Source organism: Astatotilapia calliptera, chromosome 18 (assembly GCF_900246225.1).
Source record: "Astatotilapia calliptera chromosome 18, fAstCal1.2, whole genome shotgun sequence".
NCBI classification, from domain to species: Eukaryota; Metazoa; Chordata; class Actinopteri; order Cichliformes; family Cichlidae; genus Astatotilapia; species Astatotilapia calliptera.
Genome location: NC_039319.1, coordinates 8,490,076 through 8,510,030, shown reverse-complemented (window position 1 = coordinate 8,510,030; position 19,955 = coordinate 8,490,076). Strand labels below are relative to the sequence as shown.

At 38.6% G+C, this 19,955-nt stretch overlaps 1 protein-coding gene across 2 annotated transcripts in view; it reads right to left on the bottom strand.

Annotated features, from left to right (window-relative positions):
* Nucleotides 1–481: 481 nt before the first annotated feature.
* kirrel1b (kirre like nephrin family adhesion molecule 1b) overlaps nt 482–19,955 on the bottom strand; it is an 81,714-nt gene continuing 62,240 nt past the window's right edge. The window contains exons 10-15 of one of the 2 annotated variants that reach the window (XM_026148658.1): nt 17,816–17,916; nt 13,321–13,537; nt 11,604–11,711; nt 8,744–8,871; nt 7,950–8,060; nt 482–6,708 (exon numbers count right to left, since the gene is read on the bottom strand). In XM_026148658.1, coding sequence (XP_026004443.1) covers nt 6,043–6,708; nt 7,950–8,060; nt 8,744–8,871; nt 11,604–11,711; nt 13,321–13,537; nt 17,816–17,916 — 1,331 coding nt within the window. In that variant the 3' untranslated portion in view covers nt 482–6,042. The remainder of the gene's footprint in view (nt 6,709–7,949; nt 8,061–8,743; nt 8,872–11,603; nt 11,712–13,320; nt 13,538–17,815; nt 17,917–19,955) is intronic. The other variant, XM_026148659.1, reaches the window with a different exon arrangement.

Below are 19,955 nucleotides of genomic sequence, written 5' to 3'. Positions count from 1 at the left end.
GGCTCATTTCAGGAGACACCCCGAAATGAGTTTTAAATGAGAGGAGTGACTAAGACTCAGCAGATGTTTGTTTTGGCTTTGTGCACTGTGCTCCACTGTCTCCCTCGCACTCAGGTAAACACTATCACTCTTGCTTGTGTGCTATACATAGACACACTTACTTACTTTTCACTCCAGTCTGCTTGACATGAGAAACTGTCAAAACAACTGTTTGAGTGCTGTATACTGCCAGTGTGAGTATGACCTAAATAAACAACAGCACACAAGGTGCACAAACTACATTTAAAGTATTTTTAGCCCCATCCCGGAGTCTCATTTACAAAATGAACAAAATATAATTTTATAAAATAAGCTCTCTGAAAATTGGGTTTTGGTAGCATAAATAAAAGGAGCTTTTACCAATGTTCTTATGAAACCGTGTCTTCTTTTATTTATTTTTTTTAATACTGTGAAAAAATAATTACATAGAATTTGAAAGAAAAACTGAAATAAACAAAAACCATGAAAATAAAAGAACATTTCAATAATATCTTGTATGTTTTGCTTACATGTTTACAGTTTCTTTTTCTTGACAAAAGGATAAACAAAGAACCCAACAAGAACATAATACACATGTGAACAATATATAGGGATATTTAAAAAAACAAAAAAGAGGATTATGGAGAATATATGCTTACTTAAGCACACAGGCTGTCCCTCTTTTGTCGCGGTGTACACCTTCATTTCACTGTACCGATCATTGTCATCATATTCTTTAAGATATCAAGCAGAACCATCAGTTAATCTTGTTCGCTCGTGCAGCTGTTTCGGAGAACAGACAAGCTCAGCAGCTGGATGAGGGACAAGTGGACCAGTTCAGCTTCTTCCTCGTTTCCATAGGCTATATGCCACGTCTCCTTCAATCTGTTTTACCAGCTGTTCAGCTTTTCACTAGGGTTTGACTGATATATTGTTTGAAAGGTCACAAAGAGCACTGTTCATTTTTCCCAAAGTGCCACATATACATTGTTTACATGGAACTTTGTAAGTATTAAGAAGATCAAAATACACATTTTGAAGCGTTTTAGAATACTTAAAAATTTAGCACCAATCGAAGCGCCTGAAAATTAACCCTTCCTATTCTAACAGGGCACATTATGTAACGTTAAATGATGATGTTGTTCGCTCAAGGCCACTCAGAATTCTCGGGCATTCAATTCAGTTACAGGAGTTTACACTTTTTAAAATTTAATGTAAGCAACCAAATGTAACAAAGTTGTGTGCCTTTCTGTTTTGACTTAACAATACTTTGAAAGTGTGTTGCAATAATAGGATTTCCTGTTTCAAATCGTTATTTGGCCAATCAACATCCATTAACAGAGTTTTATTTGTGTTTCACGTTAATTCTGAATGATACTGTGTGAGTGAACACTAGAATAAAATGTGGTCTTTTTTTGTCCAGAAGCAGATGTTGACAATTATTTTTGCTGATGAGCTCCATTCACTGCTCTTCATTAAATATTGCATATGGGAAATGGTTTTATCAACTGTGACTTGCTTTGACAGCTTTGAGTGTTTTCTCAGTCAACTTCTTGGGGTCCCGACGTCATGAGCAGAAGTGAATCTGGCAGCAAAATCAAAGGATGCTGCAGCTTGAAAGTCAGGAAGGCCTGCCTTAGAAAACATACTCTACTCTGAGACCATAACTTATAAAGTGAACATCATGTTGTGTTAGTAAGAGTTGGAATGATTGACAGAGCCGATAAAGTCATCAGCAAAGTGTTAATTGAAGTCATAGATAATGTGTTGGGGCTATTTCTCCATAGACTTCTACACAAACTGACTTCTTCCTTCACCCAAAGTTATTTGCTGTGTACTGTACTGCTCTGTGTCCCTTTGTGTCATTGGCATTTAACACAGAAGGTTTATTTCTCATAGGATTAGCTTTCATTTGAACTTTGCGCATGGACTGAAAATTTTTAATCTGCCATCGGTGATTAAATTATGACACTATTACGGGTTAATGAAACAATTAAAGCACATCACCTTGGAATACCAGTACCATTTTGATCTCAGATGAGGTTGGATGTAAACTAGATTACAGAGTATACACAGTAATATGCAGTAGTAAGGTTGCAAAAAATATTTTCAAATATTCATTTAACTGTTAAATATTACATTTTCTTTGTGTAGCCTAGCTGTGGTCAGGAGTGATCTCCATCATGCCAGCAGGTGACAACACAACTGTTTGATCGCTATTATATTTGCTGAAAATATCAGTCAAACCCTAATTTTTAAAGCTCAGTGGTTCCCACATATTTCAGATGATATGAAAACACACTTGGGTTACATGTAGCCAAAACACACGCACTCCCACAAACACTCACAATCACATATGAGCTTAAATAAACACAATAAACACAAATGGCTGTTGCATTTGTTTTTCTGCTCAGTTCATTTTTTGCACAGTCTTCTGGCACTCACTGGAAACTCCAAAAGGTAAAAATGGACACCGAGCCACTTCAGTCACTGTTGGCCGGGCCTGTCACAGCACAGCACAGCATGGAACGGAGCAGTTAGCTGTTGGTCTGGCCTGAATATAGCCTGCGTTGGCCTAGTTGAGGCAGAATTTTGGCTATTTGTGGCCTGGCTGGGCAGTCGTTTTGGCCACGGATGCACAAAACCCTTCTCACTTTTCACTGGGTTGATTAATTAGAACCCGTCTATCTGATGGATACAACATAAAATAAAGTACTGTCTTTAAAAGTTAAATCACACGCTTTCAACTACAGTGGTGATGAATCACTATAAAGTAATAGAAAAAAATAAAATACTGATTTTCTTGAAAAGAAACATGATTATGGAATAATTTAACAATGGATGAATGTCATGAGCTCATGAAGCTATATAGTCTCTAAAAAAGACACCCGACATACAAACATTTATGCAAGCAAGATAGATATATCGACCCCATATGTTGTAATCTTGGAAGAAAGCTATGCTGCGATGATTTTTTTTTTTTCCATGAAAAGGCAGGTTCATCCTCTAAATTTGGAAGCTTGTAGGTGGCAATTAATATGACATGGGGGAGAGAGTAGAGTACTCCTTCTACATAAGAGCATCAGTACACATTGCAGTGACAGGTACATATGGAAAAGGGGGGGGAAAGGACATAAAATAACAACCCAGTGGGGTAAACACCTCTTCTCTTCCAAATCACACATCTTTTCGTTGCTGAACCAAATCTAAACACATGGTCTGCATTTTTGGCATCTGTGGTGTCTTTTACATATTCATATGTCCCCACTGTCAACAAACCGTAAACAGTAAAGAGGTAAAAACTAAGTACCTGGATGGCCTGGCCATGTATTTGTTGGCCTCAGTACCTCCTCTGTGTCAAATGTACTCCTTCTACACAAGGTCATAACGACATTGTATGTCAGATGCAAAATACTGCGCAGCTACAACTCTGTAAAAGGGTTGTAAAGAGGTAATAGTATGCAATACCAAGGCTGTGATAACCATATAAATTTAAAAGGCTGCTCCACCTGCCATTCTTTTCTCTGAAAAGGTTTATATAGTGACCTTGGAGCTACAAGGTTCAATCTGATGTTCTAATCAGAAACGGTGTGTCTGTGGTTTCATTTCTCTGTGTTTATTCAAAACAGAGGCAATAAATACATTTTTTACAGCCCCTTAGCACACAATTACCATAATATACCGAGAGGGGTTGATAGGGCGGCTGATACACTCAATGATTACCTCTGGAGGTGCTGAGATTTCAGGCTTCCCTTTGCAGCCTGGGGTCTTATTTTAAAACACCACTATTATCTGTTCTCAGATTTTAACTGCTGTAGAATAAAGGTACAAGTGGGTGAAACTTTATTGCTTCTGCTCTCTCGTAACTGTGTCTGTCCAGTAAAGTATACACAGTACAGTATGTGCTCTTAGGAAAAGGTACAATTCCCAAGAGTTGCTAAAAATGTGAACTGTCTTAATCTTTTGTGAGCAATAAAACTGGAGATCAGCTGATGAACCTTATAAGCTAAAGGTCAGTATATAGTGAAGACTGATGCTGCTGCATCTAATCAACAAACACGTCACCAGAAGGTGAAGTTTTGAAGTTATACGGTGAAGCAATCCAACCAAATCTCAGTAACAAAGTGTGCAAATTGTAACAACATTAGTGTGATAATCATTGCAAATGGCCAAACAGCTATTCAGTGACATTACTTTAGAGGAGCAACGTTTTAAATGCTGATCATAGGGGTTAAAGGTCAATCACATGCATCAAAAGCTGACACAACATAATGGGAAAAATCTCGGACATAACATACCACCAAATTCCTGCTGCAGTGAGGAAACCAGCATACTTACACATACTTCAAAATGTACAAAGTACCATATGAGCTAGATAGAATCCTCTGTACTTTCACTTTGATATGTTTGAACCTTCTCTTTGCTTGCAAAGTTTACAGCACAGCTCAACCTGAGCAGCTGCTGCTTCTCCATCCATTTCAATTGAATGTCGTCAACATTTGAAAAAGGCAGTCCAGTCAGAAGACTGGAAGTCAAAGAAAGAGCTTCACACCAAACAGAGATATCCATTAAAGACATTTGCCTTTGCTGGATATTCATCATTCTGAAGTGAAGCTCTTCATGTTTTTTCTAATTTAAGTCTACAACATCCACTTTAAAAACACCATCCATCTCTTTGTAAAGGAACGTTTCCAATACGATGCCACATACACATTAAAAAGTGAGTGTCACCCAAAACGCTGAACCTTTGGTCCACAACTCCTTATAAAAATACTATAAAATGTTTCTGAATGCCGTTTTTTTTGTTTTTTTTTCAATACCGTTCCGTATAAATATGGAAAAAAAATCTATTCTACTGTGCAAGTGATAGAAACACATACGTTTTTGACACTGAGGACAGGGGAGGTATCTTTTTGTACAAATTGCAGAAATTCATTTAATGAAAAAGCACTCCCACCTCGTTTCACAAAAACCATTTATAGCATTGACCTTGAGTGAAATGTATAGAAATGCATCATGATGATAAAAATGAAAGATGGGGTGAAGGAGCATAGAAACGCTTGCTACCGCTCCGGTCATCTTAGATGTGGCATGTACAAAATCTCATCATCCAGAGCACCTCATTGTCCACGCTTTACAAAAAGAAGACACGTCTTAATAGTTCGTATGTGTTGGCACATAAGCACTGGCACTCTGGTCACTCACCTTAAGAAGCTTTGTCCCATTTAAATCAAGGTAGATCTTGTAAGGAATGGCAATTGGGTGAGTTTTAGTGAGGAAAGGGGAGTCAAAAAGTGCCACATATACTATTAGTCCAAGCTGCCCCATTGATGCAATACATAGAAACAAATAGGCTTGTAGAGATCTGTGTGTGTGTGTGTCTGCACATGTGTGTTCTGCAATTTGTTAGAGTCACTAAATGTAAAACGTGTGACTAGCAGAGGGGTTTGCTGTAGGTCAATGTACTGCATCACAATGTATAGTTTTGTACAAGGAAACATCTTTAAAATGACCCTAATCTCCATGTGCGGTTATTTACAGAGATGGGGTGGCAGGACCATGTGATGGAAGAAAACGGTCCAAGAGCAAGATGAGAATTGCTGGAAGAGAAAGGATCACTCGGCATCCCCTAAGCTCCTCTTCTTCATCGTGTCTTCAAAGTGCTCTTCTTGTCTTTTTGTCTGTTTTCTCTTGATTGTGGCTCTCGCTGTTGTTTTTATTGGAGCATAAACATTGCAGACAGAAGATCTTCTTAGATGTGTATGAATATCGCTGTGCATGTGTTGCATGTATTGCTGTGAACCGTACAATATGCGATGCTGCTAACTGCTGGGTGTTTTATCAACTCAGAAAATTAGCCGAATACCATGCAGTGGTTAGGATGAAAACAGAAAACAGATTCTTAGGTGTTTATGTATAGATATGAGGGCATTTTTTGAAAATTTCAAAGATTTTTTTTATGTTTCTGTGTAATAAGTACTGCTCCTGTAAAAAGCAAATCCAAAAAGCTTGTATACCACTTTCTCACACATGAGTCTGCATTCGTTGTGTGTGTCTCTGCGAATAGTCAGAAGGTGGAGATGAGTATGAGAAGCGAGTGGAGCTTCCATACTTTCCCAGCCCTGTTTCAGGACTTTGTGGTCCTGGTCCTGGTCCTGGTCCTGGTCCAGGTCCTGGTCCTGGTCCTGGTCCTGGCCCCGGTCCTGGTCCTGGCCCTGTCCCTTGTCCCGTTGGGTACATCTCATAGGCTGGCCCTTCCTCTATGGGTGGAGCAAAGCCCATGCGGTAGCTGGGATACTGGGAAGGGTATCCGTAGTTGTCATAAGCCAGTTGGGTGGTGCTGTCCAGCAGGCCACAGTCTCCAGGGTATTCTCCGGGTGACTGAAGAGCTGGATTAGCAGGGGCTTGCTGGCTTTGTGCTGCCCTGGAGAATGTGTTGAATTGGGCATAAGTAGAATGGGACATCCTGGATGGTGGACGGGGGTCGTAGCAGCCAGCTCTTGAGCCCGGCACCGCACTGGGGGGAACTGCACCGCTGGCAGACGCAGAGGGTCCGCTGGAAGTCGCTCCTGCTGGTCCGCTGCTTGGGTTTGGAGAGCGAAACTCTCCCTGGTAGTGGACGACCCGGGACTGGGGGCGCGCCTCGTCATGGGTTGTAGCACGGACATTGTAGTAGCCATTGGTTGGATCCTGTGATCAGAAAAAGAATATAGATTTTTCAGTAAATCCTAATATTTCTCTCTCTTCATATACGATCTGTTCTGTGCTTGTGTTAGCTTAGTTTACACTTTGTTTCTATTACAAAAACTGTCTCTTTTGTATAGAGTGTATAAAAAAGCCAGCTTAGATTTTTCTTTGAATCCATTGGAGTCGCCCTACCCCCAACCCCCACCCCTCATCTGCTGGCCAATGGTATATAATCCAGGTTTAAGACATGTATGCGTCTTTTAAATATAATCTATTCTTAGTAAGGCATTAATGTTTTTTATAGACTACTAAAGGGTTAGTATGCCAAGCAAGTGGTGAATATTTTTACCACTTGTTTGGGATAGGCCTATGTATTTTATATTACACTGTTGCTACAAAACAAATCAAAAGGAAAAAAGTATAATAATCTAAAAATAAAAGTTATATTAGAGTTCTACAAATCTTGCATTATGTTGTCTTATATTGCTGAAATTGTAGAATGTCACAAGATATGCATGGTGATAATGGTGGTGTGCTGTTGTTTCATGCATACACACAAAAATGTAATGATATGAGTAATGCAGCACTGTGTATGTGTAATAGAAATTCATTATTAAATACCAAAATATTACCAAAGACAGATATGTACTCTAATTACATTTACATATAAAGGGTTACGTCCAAATATTTAATATTTTTTATTTCTTGACAAAACTGCTGGGAAAGACCAAAACCACCAAGGCCAGGACTATTTACAAAGAGTTGTTTCTACACAGGCTCTTTGCATTTGGTAGTATGGACTAAAATTCAAAGCAGTGTTTTTGACTTTGACTCTTCTTTGAACTTGCACCTCCTCATCTAGGATTGAAATCAATATGAATTCCTCCAAGCAACCACTGTCTGCCATGCCCACAACAAGCCGAATATGCCAAAAAAGGCTCTAACTTACAGTACGGTGTAAAGATTGTATAGAAACAATGAAAAACTCTGCTAACACTGAAACGCTCGATATCAAACCTGAAACTTCAGCATCCTGTGGGGTTTCTATGCCAGGACACTCACACTCAAAAAAAAGGCACTACAGAAAAAGTTGCTTTAACTGTGATGTAAAGCCAGGACCTGAAGAACATGATCACAAATCTCATGCACCACGCCAAATGTCCAGCGATGCTGTAGATAAGTGTTTTTTTATTTATTTTAATCCAGCGCGAGCATGCCAACATATCTTCGCTGACTCATCTCACCTTGAGCTCGTACTCCTCCCGGGTGTCACTCTCGCTTCTGACGTCCTGCTTCAGGTCCATGTCATCTTTGAATGGCTGAGTGGAGGGAGAGAGGGAAACAGAGGGCAGAAACTAAACCATCAAACAACGAAACACACACACGGAAAGAGGGAGGGTGAAAAAGGAAAGGAGGAAGAAGAGAGGGAGGGGAGAGGAAAACAGAGTTTCAGGTTTTGAATCCCAAGAGACCGGAAGACGAGAAACGGTTAGTTGTTGGAGAAAAAGGTGTTTTTGCCCGAGCTTTAAAACCGCGTCAGAGGAGCTGCGTCGATTAGATTCTCCAGGACTTCCGGGGTTGAATTCTCCTCTAAAAGGAACAAAATGTTAAAATGAGTGTGTGTCTGTATATTTGTTTATTATTTCTGTGTTTTTTGTGTGCACAAATATGTGTGCATTGAGGAAAAACGGTGTATTTTTTCCCCCAGTTAGTTTTTCTCCTGTATCTATGCGTGAATGTCTTGTCCTTGTTTCTCCTCATATGTGTGTGTACACATGCTTCATTGTGCTTTATTGATTTTGAGTCGAGTGTGTGCGCGCATATATTTTGACATCTTTTTTATGGATTTGTGTTTTTAGTGTGTCTTTAGTGAGGCCTTGTGCGTGTGTCTTTGTTCCCATTGTGTGATTGTGAGAATGTCTGTGTGTGCCTCTCCTGCCAAGTCGCCTTTAGTGTCAGTGTATCTGTACATTTAAGGCCATTGACCCATACGCCTCCTCTCCACGGCCCCCGGTGACTCAGATGGGAGTTTACTCACAGAGTACATAGCCTTGACCATCCGGGTTGCTGTGGAGACGTTGGCCGCCTCCTCCTCCAGGCTGTGGGTTTCTTTGTTCACCGTTTCTACCTTGATGTCTGGTTTACCGAGGGTGACACCCCTTCGACCTGGAAGAAAAACACAACCGCCGGTTATAATGTGTGGTAATGTTAAGATAAATGATTGACTTCTTTTTCAGTCTAGCTAGAAAAGTAGCAAGAAAAGAAAACTTCAGCATTATTTTTTGTTTTAAATTTGTTCAGCTTGCCTGGTTCATTATTTGCCTTGGCATGCTGACAGCCTTAAAAGAAATGAAAAATATCACAACATGAACTCTAAAGATATGACAGTGAAAGAATATGCTAAAATATCTCCACTCTACTTGGGCAATAATTTCTTTATCAGGGGTTGTTTTGATTAAAATTTATAAGAAAGATAAATATCGTTTCAGCAGATGTCTCTGTCTGCAAATCCAAGGATGATTCATTATTTGCTTTGTTGTCTTTTATAGACAAACTTCTCAGTTTTAACCACCTTTGTCCTTTCCTTGTAGGTGCGATATTAGTTTTTTCTTATTTGTTTATGTGGTTATCATTTTGTATTCTGTGTCTATATGTATTCTTTCATAGTTTGTGTATCTTGGTATACTGTCGTTTTTAATACATCTGCTTGGCTGGACTTTGTATTTTGGGTCGGCTACTGTTTTGTACGGTGGCCCTGAGAGGCCAAACGGACTGCAACTTAAGAAAACACCAGCAATAAGAAAAACGCTGCAAAAGCACACAAAACACAACGGAAATAGGACAAACGACGACGGGAATAGGAAAAAACTGATTTCCAAAATCACAAGGGAAGTGTTTCTGGGGAGACAATAACCTGATGGACCAGTTGCAGGAACCCAAAACGATTCATATAATACTTATGACGGATTTTTAGGCTAATAGTTAGGCTAACACACTTACCTCTCATCTTTTCTTTCCTCACAAAACCGATAGATCGTCCACTTCTTTTAAGTGTCTCCCAGCGCAATTAGCATATTTTGGCTCCTGCAACTGGTCCGTCGGGTTATTGTCTCCCCAGAAACACTTCCCTTGAGCTTTTGGAAATCTGTTTTTTCCTATTTCCGTTTTGTTTTGTGTGCTTTTGCAGTGTTTTTCTTATTGCTGGTGTTTTCTTAAGTTGCAGTCCGTTTGGCCTCTCAGGGCCACCGTAGTTTCGTGTTTCTGACTTCAGCAGCTTAGTTTTCTAAAAGTAGACGCTGTGGAAGTGTCTGCAATTTTTATTTTAAAAAAGCCTTCAGAACAAATAGCATACCATGTGAAAGAATCTAATTTTTTTTAGCCAGTTTTCTCAAAAACAAGCAGCTCCACAAGTGGATTTGAAATAAAAACAAAATGATGACGTCCTTTACCTGTAGACTTTCAGCTTCACTGTAGGAATGACAGTCATTTATTAAATATTTTTCCATTTATATGGCTCAAAAGTAATTGGACAAACTGTCATAATTTTAAATGTTGGGAAAGTTTTTAATACTTGGATGAGATTCTTTTGCAGTCAATGAATGCCTGAAGTCTCAGCCCTGAGTTATGTTTCCTTCCTGCAGCCGTTTCAGTCTCAGTTGCTGCTCATTTTTGGGTCATTCTGCATTCCTTTTTTACAGTTTTAATAAATGAGAAGCTGCTCTGTTGAGTTGAGATCAGGTGACTGTCTTGGCCACTCCACAATATCAATTTTTTTTACTTTGAGAAACTCTTTTGCAGCATGCTTTGGCTCAGTATCCATTTGCACAGGCCCGTGCTATAACATTACTATAATATTATTATAACATCCGTGTGCTCTTTCTCTCCTCCATACGTTTCTATTAAACCCTTCAAATTAAAGCTGGAAAACCTAAACCCCACCTTTCCAACACATTTTGTGAATTTAAACTTGGTAAAAGTCAACCTAAAATGTTGATATTAAATATACTTACTGTGTGCAAATGGCTTTATTGAGCTAGGATAAGGCAGTCTTGTCTATAACTGCAAACATGTAAATATTAGGGCAATAAAAGAAGTGTATTTCTATACTGTCTCGTGCAACTTAAAATGCTCAACTCAACATGCTTCAGTCGCAAAGCAGTCAACATTTGTCAGCACAAACAACTCACTTCCACAGCCAGAAACCTTAAAAGTAGAGATTTAAATCTGTGAAGTGTCGCGCTGCATCGTAGACGACAAATGAAAGACTGTTTATCTGGAGCCACAAAGATGTTTGTTTGAGTTTCTATTTCCAAACGGTGTCTTTTCTGTAGAGGTGTTATCAGCTCTGAACCAGAAAAAAATACACTCTTATCCACAGAAAATCCCTCTGGGGACTCTGCCAGTCACCTTCACTGTCTTTCCCACTTCTTTATTTGAGATGGAGCAGCTCAAAATTAAACAACTAAGAGACGCCGCTTGTTTTCAGCTCCCCGTTTAACAGAAGCGTGATTTGTGTTCATAAATACTAATTGGATTGCTGCAGGCTGTAGAAATAACATATAGGAATTCATAATTTAAATACTATTCACCTCTGAATGCTCTTGTTTTCTGCTCTGTTGTTTATGTACTTTATCTAGCATAGAAGCAGCTTATAAATATAAGTCAAAAGAATTAAAAGGGAAATGTACAGTAGGCGTTTTAAGGCAGTTTGCCATATTATATGAATATTCATTAATATCGCTTGCTATATGGCTGGCAAGTGTCCCTTTTTTCCAGGAAAAGCAGAATGACAGTTGTAGAGAGTGGATAAAAGAAAGACTGATAGACACACACACACACAATATAAGTGTGTGCATGCCCCTACACAAACACATTAGAGAGCGACTGTGTGCACTCACTGCCTTTGCGTTGGCGGTACAGGAAGAAGGCGAGCGCCAGTAGAAAAATAAGCAGCAGAAACGAGGAGCCCACCGTGCCACCAGCGATAATTCCCACTGGAACAATATCTGAAACAAACACATGCAGAAAAAGGGTATGGGGTTGAGGGACAGCTGCTGCCTCATTGTTACAGAAACCTGCGCGGATGCAGCGTCGTTTAAGCACAAATCCACTGGTGTTCTAGCTTAATATTGAATCTCTGAGGGCTGCTTCTGTTGATAAGGCGCAGAAGCAGCACCAGTCAGACAAGGAATGAAATGCTTTAAGTGAACATGTGAGGGGAAAATCCAGGCTCCGTCTCTTTTTCTCGCTTTCAAAGATGTTTGGGAGATTTTCTGAAGCCGGCGAAATCTGACAGTTGAAACAATAACAGTTTGACAGAGCATGGAGAAGCCATTTTCTCAATGTAATGTGGCATACCAAGCTCTGGCAATAAAATATGTAACCATCCAGAATGGACTAACAACACTATCTATCTGTTCTCTGGCTGAGGCCACAGCTTAATAATCTTGTTCAAGGGCATTTGAGCTTGTAAGGAAGAGAAGAACATCTTGTTCGGGGACATTAAGTTCCCCGTCTGATTTTTTTTTTCTGTAAACAAATTCAGCGCTTAAAAACTCAGCTGTTTGCCTTCATCACAAAACAAACGACAAAGCACACAACCAACCGTCATCAAATTTGGAATTAAGTTTCTTAATTCTTATGATGAAGATTACGTGATATTGCCTTTCTTCAGTTGAGCCACACACATAGATGAGTGAGGAGCATCTAGAAATGAAGAGATATAGAGATTTTTAATATGAAACATCCAGTTGACATTTCATTCTTTATATTAATATTTTGTTGATGTAAATTCCTGTTGCGCATCACAAAAAGCTCACCCAGAAAAAAATTTTCTTCATGGTATTTAAAGCCCAACAAATTAATTTAACACCTTCCTAATAAATTATTTCCAAAGCCAATTTTTTTGAAAAATTGGAAAGCTGGAGTATTTCTCACAAAGTTTGCCACATCCGAATGATTTATACAGAAACGCCACACCTGGAACCCAACAATGAGAACTTTGCAACTCATAAATTTAACTACAGTTAAAGCGTTTTGCATTCACAAAAGGCTTCCCTCAGAAAAGTCCAGTGTAATGTTAACATCCATGGTTGCTACATATAATCTTTGTCTTCTTCTATGCTTTTGCTTTATGTATGTAAACTTCCACAATGCAGTAGCCAAACAGAAAACATAATTCTAGCATTAAACTAGGAAGGCAAGAGGGGTTTTGTGCTTCTGCCAGTGGAGTAGTTGTGTATCTATGTGTTTGAAAAGGCAAGAACAGCAGCTCATGAAAATTAGATACACATTTATGATATATTTGATAAATATTTTAATTCTGTTTACTAACATATTTACTACTACTTACTGCAATCTGCATTGATCACGCTCAAAATTGATCAAGCTTCATCTGTGCTTTAAAGTTGAACAAGTTATAAAAAAAACAACCTACAACCCTAACTTCAACACAGTCTCTCCATAATGATGCATTATAATTCCATTATGCTAATATTTGAATTGATAATAGCAAGTAAAGATGACTGTAGTTTATTTTCTGTAATGTGTACATGTGAGGAGTACTCAGCATGACCACCATGTTCAACATATGTTTCCCTTCCCCCCCCTTCATACCCTTCTCCTCCAGTGTGATAATCATGGTGCCAGGTCCGAAGGAGTTCCAGGCAGTGCAGTTGTACGGGGAGTGGAAGTCTGACTCCATGACATTGTTGATGGTCAGGGTGGAGAGAACAGCCCCGCCTTGAGATGGAGGTTTACTCTGCTCCACTGTGTACCTCTCCATTAGTGTGCCTTTCTCTTTTTCCCAGACGTTTTCCTTCCACGCCCAAACCTGTAACAAAGATACCAAAGGCCTGACTTCTAAACCTGACAGAGAAGAGGCCAAGGCTATCACACACAGCTGGTAAAATAAATTTTAAGATGTCAGTAAAACATTTTGTAGTTTGCATTTGTTCTGTTTCTTCAAAGCCTCTAAAAAAGCTGCCCAAGTGTACTTCAGTTTTAGATTAAGTTAAGAATAAAGACTTGATATATCTGTAAATATATAAATATGTGCCTAATCAACACATCTCCTCCAAGCTGTATTAATGTGATGCTGATCTAATCGCCAGCATCTGTAATTTGTTTGATTTTTATCTAAACTCCAACATTTTCTGCTGCAATCATCCACTTTAACCTCAGGGATCAATAATGCTGATTTCACTTTTTCACGATAGCCTCACATCAAGGGACGCACACACACACACACACACACACACACACACACACACACACACGAGCAACAGATGGGCTGTTGTTAAGACGTGTTAAAAGAGACAAAAGCGAGGAAATACATTTTAAGATCGAAAGATTATATTTTCACACCTTGGTAACTGGTACACTATTCCCCAATTAAAATGTGTGCGCAGAGTTTTCTGAGTGGGTGAGAAAACAGTTCTGCTTAAAAAGAAGAGACACACACAGTGCAGCAAGTGTACACGAGAGGTAAAAACTCGAGCAGGTTTTTCTACTTAAAATCTGCTGAGGTGGAATTCCCAGGGTATTAAATATAGAGCATGACAATATCAAATATACATACACCCAAATGTTGGGCTAATGTACCTCTTAACCTGGCTTGAAAAAATAAAAAGGCGAATGTCTTTAAAGACTCAACCAGGGACGTTTTTTGCAGAACGCTTCGTTTTCTTCACTCTCTCTCTTTAATCGCACTTCCTCACAATAATTATGTTGCACCACCTTTGTCTGCATCTCTGTCCCTCTTTCTCCGTACACACACACACACTGCCCACACTTTTTCATACACACACACACACACACACACACACACACACACACACACACACACACACACACACACACAGAGCATCATACTTCATATTTTATGAGTCCCTGTGTCTCTGCATTAAGCCTAGACTATAATGTCATATCACATTATACGCTCTGAGCTCTCTGCCAATGCAGCAGGGGGCTGAAGCTTTCTAAAAGCTCTGATTTCTGTCATGTCGGCGCTGCACAATTGGATAATTGACGCTGAAAGGTACAAAATTTTACTCTCCCTCCATCTCTCTCCTTCTCATTTCGATCTACTTCACCCCCACTCTCTCTGACTCATTCTAGCTTTCAAACTCAAATGGTGTAAGTGGCTTTATTTCAGTTCTTTTTGCTTCTTTTTGTGATATGAGTGCATACTGGTCATCGTATTCTTTTTGAAATTTTATATAAAATGCCAAACCACTTATATTTTAACTTATATAAACCTCACTTTAAATTAAATTTGAGTTTGGTCAGGCATTGCTCTCAGTTACCTTAGGAGAAAAACAGCACACACAGCTGGTATGGCAAATTCAGGCAGATACTCAATTATAGTTTTCTGGAAAGGCAATCTGAGAGAAAGCTTTCTTTAAAAGAAATGATAGTGCTTACTTTGAAAAGGACTTAACTGAGCTTCGGGTGCACAGCTTGATTCTGGATGCTGATTGTCTTTATGTGAGGGTTTGAAATTTATGTGATTATGGTATTTCTAAGTCATACTGATGGTATTTCGTAAGAAAACTGAGTCAGTCTTTAGGAAAAATAGCCTGAAAGTGTTCATTTCACGAATCGCAGTCCTACATCTTTACAAAGTCACACCTGAGCTCAAAGGAAGACCTTTAACCCACACACAGCACTGGAGGAGGTGTGGGTTGTGTAATGCCTTACTCAAGGGTAACTGTATAAAAGCTGATACAAGATTCAAATCTTTCAGCAACACATTTCTGTAACCTTCCAATCAGGTGATAACCAGCTCTGAGTAATGATACATATGAGGGGGTCACAATATAATATCTGCATATGGATAATGTAGAATCTGTAGGAAAGGAGCACAGCATATGGTGACAGGTGGTGACTGGTTTCTATCTGTAGTCCACTTGAAGTACATGTGTTATTAACCAGTCATGTTTACGTTTAAATAAATGCACCATTTTATTTATATATTTACAATTTTGCTCTGAATTCACAAATAATGAATATCTCGATAGCTGTTATCAGGTTACTAGAGCCATCGGTCGGATATCCTGAAAACACTCACAGGCTCAAACTTTTAGCTGGTTAAGGCTAAGTAGGTAAACTACCATATGAATACTTCAAGGTGAATATATCATAAATAAATTACATTTTTGCCAAAAGAAATCTATACCTACTTTAGTTTTGTTTTTTCCTTAATTGCAGATCACTTTTTACTCCTGTGTTGAAAAATGAGTCTTACATCATAAGAAGAGGAAGGGATGATCAATACTTTGATTGATCCTGATATAACTAAACTACACCAAAGGTTGTAGACAGTGAAATAAATCTGAAACCAACACTTGGCTGTCTTTGTAATGTGATTGATTCCATCACTGTGAAACTTGTCATGTTTACAGTCGATTCCCAAAATAGAGGTACAAGCATCACTGCATCCCTGAAAGATGGTGGAGGATTCGGAGGAGATGATTCATTTAAAGACACTTCAACATTTCTTTTATAATTTCATTTTTTTTCTCCACATATTTGACTTTAAGAGAGCAGTAAACATGCATGTATGGTAGATATTGCAGGATTACACATTGATGTGAGCTTGGTCTTTTATTTGTAACAGCTAAAGACTTCCTGAAAGTTGACATATACACGTACATCCACTGACTGAATGTATTTTTTCACTGGTGAAATAGTGGTAATTTGAGTGTCCTACAAAACCTGTGTGGTGACATTTAAAGGCTTGTAGAAACAGCTTTGTCAATAATAGAAAAATATGTCGTAGCTATTTTGTGATGGTGTGAGAGTTACAGCCAATTTCATACCTGCCTGTCATACACCAATTTGTTGTAAATTGTAAAAACTGCAGGCACGTTTAGCTGTGATTTATTACTTGGATCGTTTAATATGTTTTTGAACATTAAAGTCACAGTGATTTCCACTTTTTAATCACTTTTACTTTTCAATAAAAAGACTTAAAATGTGCAGAAAGAGGAAACCAGCGGCTGAACAACAGCAGCACGTTTAAGCTTGATAAGCTGTTGTTACAATTTATTTAATATTACTTTCTACTCTAGGATCTTTTTCTACGTAGCTGACGGCTGGTAACTGTGCAGGGGCGGATCTAGCAAAGTTTAGCCAGGGGGGCCGATAGGGCATTAACAGGGAATAGGGGGCACAAAGACATACTTTTCTTTCTTATTCTCATTTAAAATGTCTAGCTTTTAATAAATAATTATCTGACACCCAAAGTTTTAATTTGATGTAAAATGAATAGAAGTCAATTACTGTATATAGTGACTATTAAGTCTAATATATATACCCTAGTAAGCTATAGTACATTTTCCTTTGGGAAGGTACCATCTGTGCAGTCTGCAATTTTGTTGAAGAAAGATGTTGAATCTATTTAATATTTCTTGAAAAATAATTGATTTCTGTGCATTTTTTTTCACACTGCATCAAATTAAGGTTGATTACGTTGATTAAGCATCATGAGGTGGAGCGTGAGGGGTGGTTCCCTATTTTTTATTTATTTATTTTTGTTGTTGCTGGGAGTTGGAACTCTATTAGTTAGGTTGCTTAATATTTATGCTAAGTACTCTTTAAAATACCAGAATAGGGAGGATGGTGTAGGTCTAAGTTTATTAGATTGATCAGTATTGCTGAACTATGAAATATTTTTTTTGTATACAGGTATAACAGAATAGCTTTAGTGTAGTTGTTGTTTTAAACTTGAGTATGAACTTGCAGACTTGCAAAATGCAGCAAGATATTTTAAAAAACAGTTTTGTTGATTAAAAAACACTATATCGGATTCATATCGGTATCGGCAGATATCCAAATTTATGATATCGGTATCGGTATCGGACATAAAAAAGTGGTATCGTGCCATCTCTACCTTCCACCACAGAGGAGGAACAGATTGTTCTCCCGTAATCATTGGAGAACAGTCGCTTATGTCGGTCTGTGTGACACAGGCTGGTGAGAGAAAGTAAAAATCATTTTGTTTTCGGGGTGGACGAGGCGTTGCGATCACGATTCTGTGTGAGGCAGATGCAATCTGAAAAGGTCAAGCACCTCTGCAGAAGATTACAACTTCCAAGGATGGACTTACAATCTTATCAGGTGGAGGGGTGCTGGCGATGTAACATTTGATCTCCCCTCTCTCCCCTCTGACAGCGTACTGAACCGGATCACTGGAGATGATAGGGGGGCCTGAACGGGTGAGATAGCACAAGGCAGAGAGAGAGAGGGATACATGCACAGAGAGGAGGATTACTACAATGAAGAAAAACTGTCATTCATTAAAAAAAAATCATATTCATTTGTAGAATTAAGAGAGAACCCCAAAAAGCAAATGAGAATTTTTTTTTCTTATATAGTGTCTGCTATTAGAGGACATTGTTTGGCACAAATAATTGCTTTATTAAGGAAAGAAGAGGTGTATTCTCTAGTATTAATACATCCCATAGACAGTTCTTCAACCTCTATAACTCTATATTTCAGACTGCATTGATAATAGTGTTTCCTAACTCTGGCTATGTGCTCGAAGATTGTACACAAAGAGTTTTAAAAAAGGCCAAGAAAAGCTGAAAGATGCATTCAGAGCTTGGTCATGCAGAAAATCTGTGAAATGTCTGTTGCAGGTGGGTAATTTTAATGGTAACAACAACTCTGAGCAAGTTGCAGAAAGATTTTGCTGTTATCTACTGCTTTTCACAAAAACACTCTGAGCAAAGTCACTGAAAACCTGCTCGCTGCAATACTGTCACTCTCTATCACAGTGAATGAAAGACTGTTAACACAGCAACCGCACTGCAGTGCTCTCCTTTTCAGTAATGAAACCGGGCTAATAAAAGTAACACGCATGTAACGGCGCTTGCATAGCCCACCATCACTCTGTATGAGAAATAAAAATAAATCAGAGTGGAAAATAAAGTTAATGTGAGGAAAATATTTAAAGCTGCTTTTAGCACTGACCTCTGTATTGATTCACAAGTTGAAAATAACATCCAGTCATCTTATTTTCAATTGTCATGCATGGATTTAATTACTGTGTTTCTGGACTTGACTGCAGTGGTTTTAATCATCAGTTCGAGCTCTCGCAACTGAATCCAGCCGAGAAAAAATCTCTGCTGATCTGGTATTTAAAAAAATGATCACATTACTCCAGTGCTGGCAAATTTGCGCTGACTGCCTGTTAAATTCTCTATTGATTTTAAAATTTTATTAATTTCTTTAAAGAATTAAACGGCCTTGCTCTGAAGTATATCAAAGACCTATTAACACCATATATGTCTCTAAATTTCTGTAGATTGGAGAAAGAGGCTCTGCTGTTTTGTAAAAGGAGCGTTTGCCATTCGAGCTGCCCGTGGATGATAACTTTTTAGTGTCTTTCATCTCTCTCTGTTCTTTGTTATTTCTCTTTTCTGCCATTTTGTTGCTATTTTGAACTCATTTAGGTTATTTTTATGTAAATATTATATTTGTATTATAAAGCATATTTAAGTTGATTAAATGTATGACACATGCAATCGTCAGATAAAGTGTGATGCTGAACTATGAAACCAAAGCTGGTGTGCTATACAGTAACCGTGCTCTGCAGAAGTATAAATAGCTCCACTAAAACAATGCATCATGCTTTGCAGTGAGTCATGGGAACGAGGTGGATGGTACAAATACTTTACTGTGTTCACACTAAGTGTCTGATTAGTGAATGAGTGCCAAAATAATCACCAGATCATTAATAAAATGAAAAAAGCTTTTAGCTTTTCATTTGCAAGGACATGCCAGTGATTTTCTTTGCTTGTTTGATCAGGAACTTGGCTATTTAGTGAAGATTTAAGGGGCATTTGTGAACTCTCTTTTTATCACTGTGTTCTTGGTGAATCAGTTTTGATTTATTAAGTACCTGCTGGCCGCTCTGTGAGATTTTGAAATATTGGGTTTTGGCCTGTTCATGACTGAAAAATTAGCTGATTAGATCATTTGGGTCAGGCCGGAATAAATCAGGTCGGGTCGACAGGCCCATACAGTACTGTGCTCCATTCACTCAGTCTCTTCAGCTGTCAGAGCGATTCAGATAGATGCATGCTTACATTTAACACTAGATCAAATAAACACATCCTGCAGGTCTGTGTGGTTTCATTATGCCTTGTTTATTAAGAATTAGGGCTTTGCTTTGTGTAGGGAGATCTCTTTACAAATGTTGAGAGTTTTGCTAATATCGACACTTTAATTGATAATGCAGAGTA